This window comes from Leuciscus leuciscus (assembly GCF_965113295.1).
Source record: "Leuciscus leuciscus genome assembly, chromosome: 5".
NCBI lineage: Eukaryota > Metazoa > Chordata > Actinopteri > Cypriniformes > Leuciscidae > Leuciscus > Leuciscus leuciscus.
This window is the reverse complement of record NC_138729.1, coordinates 30,622,707-30,636,508: the sequence shown is the minus strand read 5'-3', so window position 1 is coordinate 30,636,508 and position 13,802 is coordinate 30,622,707. Positions and strand designations below refer to the sequence as shown.

General features: G+C 34.9%; 1 protein-coding gene across 1 annotated transcript in view; it reads left to right on the top strand.

The window, feature by feature from the left end:
* lamc3 (laminin, gamma 3) overlaps positions 1 to 13,802 on the top strand; it is an 86,010-nt gene that overhangs the window by 21,209 nt on the left and 50,999 nt on the right. The window contains exon 3 of the mRNA XM_082169003.1: positions 12,933 to 13,063. Within this exon, the coding sequence (XP_082025129.1) occupies positions 12,933 to 13,063 (131 nt within the window). The remainder of the gene's footprint in view (positions 1 to 12,932; positions 13,064 to 13,802) is intronic.

Here is a 13,802-nt window from a genome sequence, read left to right as displayed (position 1 = left end):
TTCAAAATGTGATAGACCACAAACATGAGGACAAAAAATCCTAGATTTAAGCGTTTTGCTCCTATAGTGTGTGGTGTGCCATGATGTGACTAAGACAGCACACCACACACACAAACAGATTTTCAACCAGTGTCTCGACTGTGAACACAGGAAATCTCGTAAAATCTCGCGAGACTTCAGAATAAGCATGGCGGATGATATGCAAGAAGAAATTGCGATGATAGTGTTTGGAATGATTTTCAGAGAAAATTCATGTGAAAAAAAAAACATTATACCCACCATTATATATAACCTTTTATACAGAAATATATTCATTCTTTATTGTCTTTATTATTTATTGGATTTATTGTCTCTTTAGAAAAAGTTATTTATTCACTCTATAGAACCTCACTGAACCCTTAACACTCAGCTTCCTGCAAGTGCGTGTGTGTGAGAATGACCGTGTCTTCCATCAAATGCAGTTTAGAATGATAGTGTAGACAGGGATGGGCAGTATTTCAGATACATGTATTTAAAATACGTATTTGAAATACAAAATACTATTTTGTATTTTGTATTTTAAAGCCTTTGAAAAAATCAAATGTATTTTGTATTTAAATACATTTAAGATGAGTATTTTTGTATTTTCAAAATACATAAAATACTTTTTGCCAGTCAACCTCTTTATCAGGGTACTGATTTTGTGCATCAACTAGTTCAGACATTCACTAGCTCAACATTGGATCAGCGATTTTTTTTTTTTTTTGGAATAAGGTGAGAATGTCATGATCAATTCCAGTGGTGGACGAAGTACACATACCATGTACTTGAGTTAAAGTAAAGATACTCAAGGTGAAATATTACTCAAGTAAAAGTAGAAGTGCTGCCTTTAAACATTCACTTGAGTAAAAGTACAAAAGTATTTGCCTTCAAATGTACTTAAGTATCCAAGTACTATGATTTTTTTATTGCTATAATGTCCTATTATAATTTTTGTCACAAGACTCTTGCTTAACTCAGTCTACGTGAAGACTCTGTCACTTTTGGCACATCAATCTATTAATAAAATGATATATATATATTTGAATTGAATACATTTTTTTTGTGTTCAATTTTGGACGGACGGGGACTGATCCCATAAGGTATAATACATTTACAGTATTTACTGTACATATTTTTCACAAGCGTCTATGGTCATAATTATAAACATCCTAATGTTATGATACATTCACATAAACCTGCACAATGCCATTGAATATATATATACACACTACATTATGGGAGCAGCCAATTTCCCTACAAAATTAAACACCAAAACGTATTAATGCAGTGTTTCTGCTACTCCTCAGAAAAAAAAAATGCTATTATATGCAAATAATTTTAGTGTCAAGGTAAAAAGCAATGTTCATTATGCGTCAGTATTTACCGATAATTGCTGCAATAATAGCTGCTGCTCTCTGCCCCGCTTAAAATTATTGGCAACACAAATTGTTTGGAACTATTGAGAGCTACACGAATCACGTGACCGCGCGGCGGCGAGATCACAGTAGGCTTGTTCGACTTGAAACGGCACACTGCACAGACCAATCGGTGAATGACATTAAAATACCGCAAGAGCGATTAGAGAGTAGACGGCTCTGTATGCTTTTAAATCGCTCTCGCGATTTCGCTCTATACTTTGATGTCATAAACTGATCGGTCTGTGCAGCGCCGGTTCAAGTCGAACAAGCCGTGTGTGTCGCAACCTCTTATATACTATGGTCGCAACTCTCATATTTAACGGCTCTGGTTCGCGCTTAGTAGATACCACCAAGGCAAGTTCAAAACAGAGCGCGCACGTTGTAGGCTACTGTGATAGGTGGCTCGTTTGACCAGTTAAGTTTTTATCCACTCATCAATAAAAAGGAACGACTGATTTTGAAAATGTAGTAGAGTAAAAAGTAAGATATTTGACTTTGAAATGTAGTGGAGTTAAAGTAAAAGTCTTCACAAATTTAAATACTTCAGTAAAGTACAGATACGCAAAAAAGCTACTTAAGTACAGTAACGAATTACATTTACTTCGTTACTGTCCACCACTGATCAATTCTACTTGTTGATTAAAATGAAAATAGTGCATTATTCACTTCAGTTAACATGAAAGAATAAAAGAGCACAGACAAGTGGGAAAATAGCGTTAGCCAATCAGTCTTGACCAGTTGTTGATTTTGATCAACTAGCTTGTCAAATGTGTGTAAAGCATTACTGCATGTTAGGGCTGGGTGATATGACACATCATAGCGATGATATAAAGTGTTAATTGATGGAACTTTTTCTAAATCGTTTACATAGATGGGCCTATTTTTGAGGTAAGCTAATTTATCCGTGCAGCTTTTAGTGGGCAGGAATTATTGGAACGTTGGAGTGGAAAAACAAACACTGATGAATGATACACCACAAAAATCTCCAGCTTTTACTTTTATTGTACATAAATAGTGTCAAATGAATGTAGATGTAGATACTAAAGATCTAAAAATGTAGATACACTTTCTAATTTGAATAAACTTATAGAAACAAATAAACTAAAATTATTAAAAAGCATTGGACTACCTGAAAAAAAAAAAAAAAAAAAAACTCAAAAGAGTTTGAAATTCAGTTTATGCTGTGGAATCAAAACTGATATTGAGAATTGTGAAACCTGATATTGTTACTGTGACATAAAATTGAGATTTTGGTCATACCGCCCATCCATTTACTTTGCTAGATAGCAGAAAAGGTTCCCACAGTTTTACATACAGTATGAATTTTTTAATTGTGTTCACCACAAGTAATAGACTACATTGGAACCAGAAATAAGTATATAAATGGCTGCTATTGTGCATAAGTTTATTTGTAATTTCCAGAAAGAAAGAAAGAAAGAAAGAAAGAAAGAAAGAAAGAAAGAAAGAAAGAAAGAAAGAAAGAAAGAAAGAAAGAAAGAAAGAGAGGGCAGAGATGAGGTTAGGAATGATAAGTCAGTAGGCCTGTGTAGTTTCTTCATTCACTGTGACCTATCCCTGCACTCGATGGCCAATTTCACATGTATTTTGTGTATTTTCAAAATACAAAATACTGTATTTGTATTTAAATACATTTTTCCACACAGTATTTTGTATTTGTACTTTAAATACATTTCCATGTGTAGAGTGTAGACCAGTTGAAACAGCGCTGCGTTACCTCACAAGTTTCATTCGTCTAATAAACTGACCCGTGTGAATAATTATTATGCGTCAACCTACACCTTTGTTATTGTAAGAGGTTAGTGACCCCTAGTGAAAAAAACAAAAAAACATATTGTAGCTTTAAGTGTTTGCTGCTAAAAAGCAATTTTTTGTTTCATCTGTCCATAGAACGTTTGAAAAGTAATTGACACTACTGGAACTCCAAACGGGACGGGTTCTATGGACAGATGAAACAAACAAAAAATTGCTTTTTTTGCAGCAAACACTTATGATGGGTTTTGTGCACACAGGGATAAAAAAAAAATAGCCTGGTAATACCAAACTCTGCTACTTCGCTTTGCTTTGTAGACAGAGTCTGGAAGGGCATAATTGAAAAGCATTGTCTGAAGTTTAAAATCATTGGTTACCCGTAAGCCAATCACATAACGTTTGATTATGACGTGTGTTATGCGCCTGTTCAGCCGCATCGAGCTTCCACTGTAAACACATGTATGATGTGAAAACAAAACCATCGAGCGAAATACCGGAGTGAACATGGCCGGAGGAAAACAGAGAGATAGGTCGCTATCTCAGACTGAGTACAGAAGCGAACTGAAATTGAGCGGAAGTACGAAGTCTGACGTAGTCAGGCTAATAAAAAAGTACCCCATGTGTAAAATGAAATACTCTGCTGTATATTTAATGCTGTGGGCCTAATTTTCTGCCAGAGGTCCTGGACATCTTGTTCAGACATGAATACATCATGGATTCGATCAAATACCAACAGATAAAACATCAAAACCTGACAAACTCTGCTAGAAATCTTATAACGGGCCATGTTTGGATCTTCCAACAGGACAGTGATGCAAAAACAAACATCAAAATCAAAACAAAAATGGGTCACTGAGCACAAAACCGAGCACAAAACCAAGCATCTGCAATGGCCATCCCAGTCCCCAGACCTGAACCCTACAGAAAATGAGTGCGCTGAACTGAAAAGAAGCGCCAACATGGATCTGGGAATCTGAAGGATCTGGAGAGATTCTGTATGGAGGAATGGTCTCTGATCTCTTGTCAGGTGTTCTCCAAACTCAGGCATTATAGGAGAAGACTCTGAGCTGTTATTCAAAATTCAAAAGAAATACTATTCATACCCTGCTAAAAATGTTTAACAAAATCAATAAAAAATTTGAGAGCAAGAGTTATGATACAATTTTTGTCAGATGATTTTTGTCATTTCCTGTTGTGTTCTCATTTTTCCAAAACTCAGCATAGCCATAATATTAGAAGTCTAACCAGACTGACCAAAACCCCTGAAAAGGTTCTCCGTCCACTTCCAAACAAACATGCAGTTCTACTGAGATATGAACGCAACATGGAAAGACAAAAACGCACCAAAAACAGGACGTAGGCCTAATGTCACGAGATGCCACCTTTTAAAAGGACAGGATGCTCAATCATACCTGTTTTTTCTTGTCTTAGTCATTGTATATTACAGGTACTGTTTTGATTCCATTGCACATTTTCTTAACTCTTTGTGAGTTCTCAGCTGGAAAAAAAATATCATCATATGTACGCACATACAACGAGTGCATTAAGCCCAGCCCAGCACACAGCACTGTTTTGGATGTTTAAGACGTCAAAGATGTCAAAATATACATCATAAAAGCCTTATATATATATATATATATATATATATATATATATATATATATATATATATATATATATATATCTTTAGGTTTGCTGTTAAAAAATTATGGTGTGAACGCTAAGTTAACCAGTTCTAAATGTATCATTTTCTTTTTTGATCCGGACCAAAAGAACCGAACTGCAAAGTGTGAACACACCCTAAATTACTGAATGGATTGACAGCACTTGTTTCATCAGTGGCCTGAGTCTTTTTATTGTTTCACTATAAATGTATTGTTTTTTTTATTTAACTTTACCAGAGGCTGATATTGCCAAATTTCTATTGATCCTAAACCTATAGGCCAAGCAGGCATATTAAATAACTACCACTAGCTATAACCTCATTTATTGTGCTAAGTAGTTGTGTAATTGAGAGATGAACGTTATCAGTATTAACATACTAATATTGTAAGATTAATTACATTAAAAAAAAAGAGGCACACCTTGACACATGGTTGACCCATTCTGTCTCCTCTGCAAAACCATATTTCATAAGCTTTGATGCCAGCAGACAGCATCCTGCTTTTAATATAGCATTTAATCCTAGTGTGTCTCCTACTGTGATTTGTGTTGATAGAATTTAACTTTTCCACTCTTAAACCTCTCAGAAGAAGAAAATGAGAGAAAAGGAAGGAAGTTTGAACTGCAAATCAGATGACAGAGACAAGAGGCCCCCCGGGTTGTATTTCAATCTGAGAATAATTTGAGAGAAGAAAAAAGCTCAAAGAGGGGAAAACAGCACTCGGATCAACTGTAGTATGCTCTATGCAGTCATGTCTGCTATACTAAACCTTTTTTTATTAAGGTTGTATAAAATCTTTAAAGTTGATGAAAAAGGTTTGAAAGGCTGAAAAGTTAAAGAATTTTTTTTACGTTTTTAATTTGGTACAATGACTAGCACTTGTTTTTAAGTAATGGTTTGTTTTGTTTGTTTATTTATTTATTTATTTTTATAAACTACTATTCAGAAGTTTATATTTTTAAGATTTTTTTAAATAAATTAATAATTGTATTTAAAAGGATGCGTTAAATTGATCACTCAATTCAACATCACTAAAGACTTTTACATTGTTACACACATTTTAAATAAATGCTTTCTATTTTTTTCAAAGAATACTAAGAAAACTTATCATGGTTTCCAAAAGAATATTAAGCAGCACAACTGTTTTCAACATTGATAATAAAAATAAATTTTTCCTGAGCACCAAATCAGCATATTAGAATGATTTCTGAAGGATCATGTGACACTGAAGACTGCAGTCATTATGCTGAAAATTCAGTTTTGCAATCACAGGTATAAATGACATTTAAATAAAATAGACAACACTTATAATAATAAAATAATACATTTACCACATTAAATTTAATACATTTGTATACCAAATAAATGCAGCATTGGTGACCAACAACGTTTCTACAACGTAAATTACAATGACCCATACCGAAAAACACGAATTTTGAAGCAGTTATGTTTATTTTTGAAAACGTATGTTTCTGGATAATACAGATTAGAGTGTTGTCACATGCATGTTCAGTTTAGTTCAGTTTCTGTCTTGTCTGTATTAGTTCTCGTAGTCACTGTGGTTTCTAATTAGTTATGTCTTGTCAGCTGTTCTCATTTGCCTTCCCTGTTATGTTCAGTCCCTTGTCGGTTATTTTTTGTGTGTGTGTATCACACGCTGTTACTGTCTATTACTTGTCTGTGGATTAAACCTCGTCTTTGTTGATCTGCCTTCGTCTTTCTTCATCATGTGATAGGTGTGGGTGTGTGCAGTTCACGTTGTTGAACAAAAAGTCTAAGTATTGCCAAGTTATGTTTACCACAGGCTTTAGTTTACTTATAAATTGAAAACCCCTATAAAACCCCATGGTGAACTCTCAAAGGAACCAGTGACAAATTAGACTTCCAGGTTCTGATGTCATCCCTGCACTGCACCGCTCTCTGCACTTATTCAGACATTGTTTAGGGAGAGGAGTCTGATGTTAAACCATTAATGTGTGCAGGCTTTTCCTTTTTCATCATTATTAAACAATTTGTCTGGTTACAAGGTGAAAACACACCTTGTAACCAGATACTTGATGGTTTTCTGCAAAGTAATGGATTACTTCAAAGGGGGATATTTGTGTTTTTTAGTCTGAAAAGCATTATTATATATATTTTTCCCACACCAACAAAATCCATGCTGAAGATGAAAGTTGTCTTGCGAATTCAAATTTAATTTGTTCAGTCATCCATTAAATTGGCATGCATGCTCTCTCTCTCTCTCTCTCTCTCTCTCTCTCTCTCTCTCTGGTTGAGGCTGAGAGCTGGGTTTTAAAATGGAACACCAGCTTTGAATGAGAATGAGAGATAGAGCACATAAAACGAGTAGCACAGTGAACTTAAGCAATCAAATTAAAAAATGTTATTCAGTTTGAAATGAGGGACAAGCCTCTTCCTGATGCATTCTAATCATGAAGACCCTCCTGGCTACGACCCATATAAGAGGGGAGGAGACTTTAGATGGCAGGAGGATGGAGAGAGCACGTAGAAGGGTGATGCAAAACCGCAAGATGCGAAAACAGAAAATGCAATTGAGAGTTGAATTGCCAGGGGTGGGGGTGATTTTTTTTTTTTAGAAATGCTGTACAAAAAGTAGAAAGTGTGACTCTGAACTCTTCAAAGAAGAAAAATAAATTAAAACAGACAAGAGATTGAGAACAGTTAAATTTTCACTTAAACGCTTTGTCCTTAGTCAGCAGTTTTTCTGAACTCATCAGCCGAACTGGTCGAAGCAAATGAAGACTAATTAAGTGCTTGCTGCCGTTTGTGCAAAGAACCACCAATAAACGATCTAATAATTAACCTCTCAAATAATACTTCCATCCTGCCATGTAAGTAATATTTCAAAGAGCAGCTCACTCGAGACAATTAGCCATAGTTCAACCGGGATGCTAGCCATAGTTCAGCCATAGTTCAGCACGAAAAATGGAAGTTTTTTTTTTCATTATAATCTGCATTACTTTAAATGTCACTGCCATAGATAACTGGATAATTTGTGTTAGAATAGTAACATTTTGAGCTCTTTTAATGGAAATTTGAATGCTTGTTCAATAGGAAGTTATTTTTTAATCTGCCTCTCAGTTTTTCAAATTAACTTTATTTGTAGGCATATTCTGGTGCCATATTTACAGTTATGGATTAGCAACCCTTTTGATAGTTGCCTCATGGCATTTCATGTGCTTTTAATACTAACCCAGGGGACTTTCTTTCTTGGCACAGGGTTTGAGCCTGTAAGCTGAGATGTGAAGTGGCAAAATGATTAATCATGGCAAATATGCAGTGAGATGATAAAACAGTTACAATCCTGACTGAGGCACATAAACCGGCACATAAAGAAAGCTAAGCATCTCTTTGCTTTTCTGTTGGCTCATACAAGCCCACCTTTGATACCTGATCACTATCCAATTAGTCATCAGCTTATTTAAATAAGCCAGTCTAGTTTTCAGTCACATTCGGAAATCATTCTAATATGATGATTTGCTGCTCAAGAAACATTTCTGATTATTATCAATGTTGAAATCAGTTGTGCTGCTTAATGTGAAACAGGGTTCTTGCAGATCCTTAAAAAGTCTTAAATTAGATTTTTTTTTATTTAAGGCCATAAAAAGTCTTAAAAAGTATTATTTTTACTTATGAAAGGTCTTAAATTTTAGATGAAACTTTGACTTAAATGTATCTAAATGGTATCGTCTGTAAACTAAACTATCTAATTAGCGTATGTATTCTTTTTTATTATTCTATCTTTGTGGATTTGCTTGTTCACGTGACAATTCGCGTCATTCGCGGCAGCATATTAGCCTACGTCTGTCTTCTGCACGCGAAAGGAGGAGAGAAGAAGAAGAAAGTTGGTAAATGTCAGTTCAATTGTAAGTTCATTCTGTATGTGCTTAGGAGTGTGCGATATGTCTTATCTATGATGATATTGTAATCATTGTTTTAACTGGGCCAGCCTGGACCACGAAACATAACAAACAGTGTTCCAGCCAATAACCGACAAGAATGATTTGGAGGTGGGGGTTGGGGGGTTAGTGCGTGTGCACATGAAGGGGGGTGTGGGGAGTGGAGGAGAGAGGAGCATGAAGAGGGAAGTTAGCTAGAGGAGAGATGTCCTAGACAACGACTAACGTTAGAATTATATTCTCTTGAATTTTGATATGGCCGACACACGGCCAAAGAGACGACGTTCCGATGAACAAATAGCAAAGAAGAGGGAAAAGCCCCTTTTAGGAAGCACGGAAGGGAGGGGGAGGGGACGGGATGAGGGAGGGTTGAGCTAGCCTCCGTTTTGTTTGACAATACTTCGAACATCAACAAGATGTGACGTCACCCAACATCGCTTAGAGCACCTTTAATTAAAATGTTAAAATTAGAAATAATTTCATATTTAAATGTTGGATAAGAAAATAAGCTCAAAGCTTTTTTATGCATTTGTAAATGGAGTGTAAATACATTATTGCCAGTTCTGATGCCGCTTCTGTGTCTCCTGCACTGCAAAGATGGATTTTTATTTAATGATTTAATTTGTTATTATTCTAATAGAATTTAATTGGAATATTAAAATTTGATATAAAAGGTGATGCATACCTCTAAATAAGTATATCATTTTTTTTTCATATATAGGTGAAAATGCCCCTGGAAATCAATTTAAGGTGGCAAACATTGCTCCTCAATAAAAAAAAAAAAAAATTCTGTCACTGCTGTGAACAGACCACTGCATAGAATATGAAAAATATGAATATCTTCGTGAGTCAGCTGTCAACAACAGGCCTAAACCAGCCATGGTACCAGCACAAAAACACAATCAGTAAACTATCATCTAATTATCATCAAAACTTTGAAAATATCAAGATATATTTTAAAACACTTTATACCCAAATGTCAAAAATGTACTCGAATCAATGAACAGCATTGATAAAGCCCCAGTCTTACAGATCATTATCTAAAACAACTTGTTTTAGGGTTTTGTTACCCTTTAAACCGCGTTTTTGAGACAGTTTTAAGGAGAAAATACTCCACAATGGTGTTGCTGTTGACTTATGAATTTGCACATGGTTTGTCTTAAAGCACATTAAAAACATTTAACTAGGCCTATTTAGTCAACATGAACTAAAAATGAACAATAGGTTACTTCTAGCACTTATTAATCTTAATTTTAATTTAATTATTAAAATCAAATGAGAATAGGACTGAACAATACGTCTACAGCATTTATTAATGTCAGTTAATGTTAATTAACATTTACTAGTACATATTTAAAAATAAAAAAATTATTTGTTAACATTAATGCACTGTGAACTAACATGAACAAACAATGAACAGCTAGATTTTTATTAACTAACATTTAACAAAGATTAATAAATACTGTAAAAAATGTACAGTTGTCATTGTTAGTTCATGTTAGTTAATGCAATGTTAACAAATGAAACCTTATTGTAAAGTATTACCAGTCGATTTTGAATTATTTATTACTTCAGTTTTAATAGTTTTATTATGGTTTTAAGTATTGAATGAGTTTATACAATATGTATATTTGGTAACACTTTACAGTGTCCTTGTTACGTGTTACATGTAGTATGCCCTACTACATACAACTGACCCTAAACCAAAACCAATCCATAATCCTAACCCTATTGTAAGTTGTGATGGCCCAAGCCACACAGGATAAATAACCGGCAAGGCAGGGTAACAGCCAGCAATGGTAATACCGCACACAAGCCATGTTTTAGGTACACAGGTAAAGTTATTTTTGCAGTTCGCCACACCCCAAACAATTTATGATTTGAATACACTGATCACATAGTTTATTTCAGGTATAATATATTATTTATTTGCTTCAACCATACACTGTTTAAATGGAGTGCACACATTTTTACATTGTAGGGTTATGCAAACATTTTCTGTTTTATTAATCATTGTTTCTTTGTTACCATGTTGGAGAGAGGTCTGTCCTGGGGGAAGAAAGGCGTGGCCAAGGGTGGAGGACTGTTATATCCTGTGACCTGCCAATTAAGCCATACCATGTGCTGCCATGTTGGAGGGGGATTTTGGGTTTAGATTGTTTTGCTTTGTAGTTGTTTGTATTTGTCGTCCATTTTGTTTTCCCTTTATGTGTAAATTGGTTTGGCCAAGCCACTATATATGTTTCCTTGTGTCTCATTCAGTTAGGTCAGTTTGTTCAGTTTATAGCCTGTTCTGTTGTATGCTGTTTTGAGTATAGTTATATTTTGTTGACCTCTTTTATAGGCCTAGTTATTAACTTTTTGGTTTCTATTGTTTAGTATTTTTTGGGGTAAATAAAAAAAAAACAATTTTTCAACAAGAAACGTCTGTTTTCCTCATTGCCGGACTGTTTGGTCCGTGACATAAGTACATGTAATTAATTATTATTACTTAGTACTTAAATGTATAATTACACTGCAACAGAGACGCCTTAAAATAAAGTCTAACCGTATATTTTAAATTACATTTTATAATATATTTTTATAATTTTGTATGCATTATATATTTAAATATCTTGTACATCATGGAGTTTGTTGTAGTGTGTGATAGAATTGCCACCACTGTAAGGGATAAATGCAGTGGTGCCAGTAATTTGCTAAAAGAAGACATCTTAGAATGCAGCATAATTAAGTTGCCTACCTTTTGGCACAGCTTTCACATCGGCAGCGCATCCACGATGACTTAAAATACTGCCTACAGAGGTAACTCATTAGATTGTAGAACACAGCTTGTATCTCTCTCTCTATAGCTTCCTTTCACTCTGTAGTATTGGAGCTGTTATTGTTTATGATTCATTGCACATTGTTTCGCCCCCAAAATAAGACCTTTTCTACATGATGCACAATAACTGCAAAAACAAGAGAGGCACAGGAGAGAGAGAGAGTTGAGAAAGTAAAGTAGGCATTAAAAAACCGTGGAGAGCTAAGGATGAGTGAGAGAAAAGAGAGACACTCTGAGGGAAAGATAGAGAATATTGTACAAAGAGAAGTGGAAGCAGAAGAACAGAGCGACATGTATAGTAAAAACAGAAGCAGAGTCAGATGAGCATCGTTAGAAAGACAAAGATACATGGAGGGGTTATTTGTTTCTTTCTTTTGTTTACTCAACTGCTCTAAAAAGGAATAAACTTTACCATCCCTCCGAGAGGCAGGGACGTGCTGGCCAGCTCCGCTCCTTTTTTATCTTGTTCCCCCAGAATGAAAGATGTGTGCTCTCACCTACACGCGCCAGGCTGTCACACTGGGCTCAAAACCCATTAACACGGACAGAACAGGGGTCAACAAGCCAGCCACTGATAAGGATGACCAAACTCTATTGCTTTCACACTAACACACACATGATCAAACCAAAACACACACTTGACCAGACACACAGCTGCACACATACACAATAAAAATGAGGAAGGCTCTATTTCTTTCCACCATCTCATTCTTTATGCTTTGCTCTGTATCACATACACATGAATACACAGAGGTGCTAGCTTTGTTTTCCTTGAAGTTCACTTAAACACAAGAATTATGAAAAATGTTATGGTATCTATGTTGTACTCTATTTTCCATGACCTCAGAACAACCTCTCACCTTAACTACATCTGTTTTTGAACTTACTTCTTAACTGTTAATAAAGTGCATTCTGAAATGTAACACCTTTACTGAATTAAAGCTGATATATGATTTATGGTTTTAATCTAAAGATTATTCTAAAGATTCTGAGCTCAATCATAATTATTTTGTTTTATAAGTTGTCAACCTAATATGAAGTAAATATTCTTCAAATAATATTTTAATTTATTTTAATACATTAATACATTTGGTGCTCAAGAAACATTTCTGATTAGTAATGTTGAAAAAAGTTGTGCTTTTGCTGCTTAATAATTTTTGTGGACACCATTACGTATTTTTCAGGATTCTTTCAACTAAGTATAGAGAGTTCAAAAGAACACCATTTATTTGAAATGGAAATGTAAAATTCTCTACTGTCACTTTTGTTCAGTTTAATGCACTCTCTCATTTTACTTTCCTCTCTCTTCCTCTCTGTAGGACTGGGTGACGGCTACAGATATTCTCATCTCTCTGGACAGATTAAACACTTTTGGAGACGAGTTCTTCAAAGATGCCAAAGTGCTTCGCTCATATTTTTATGCCATATCTGATTTCTCCGTGGGGGGCAGGTGAATAAAAACAACTTTGTAATGTTGCATGTGTTTTAGCTGCCACCAATGTTTCATTGGCAGATGTTTACTGACCAAGAGAAATTAGAGAAAGGGAGCAAATGACAGAAAAATGGTAAGTGAGTGATGTAATACCAAGAGGAGCTGTGCTTCATTTAGAGAGAGAGAGAGTTTTGCCAGCCATTCTATCTGTGTTCTACATCTTAAGTGTATTAGTAGTATAAACAGGATGTGGAAGAGACAGTGTTTGTGTATTTGTGTGTTTGTTCGCCATCTGTATATAGTTTGTGCATGTCGGCTTTTGTTTTTTCATTATCAGCTCATATTGTATATCAAAGTGTCTATTTGCCTTTTCTCTGATTTTTTATTTTTTTATTTTTTTATAGTAAAGTGCACAAATGTTAATGCTAGTTATCAGTGCAAGTTGGTGAAAATACACAACACTTGCTAAGCTGTAATTTCTGCCAAACAAATGGCAAACGTTGTGGTCAGAATGTGTTTCTACTTAGTATTTTTGACATATTGATCAACTCTGCCCATTCATATTCTCTGTTAAGGTCCCTGTAGCATATCAAATTTTGCTTTGTGTTTTGATGTAATCTGGTTTTAAATTCAACCATCTGGCTCATTTGTAAATCTTGTCTCAGAATGCCACATCCTGAGCTTATTTTTTTCAGCAAAGTGATTTTTTTTTTTGAGTGTCCACAGAAAACAATGAGCCTTGAAAGAATGCTAATAA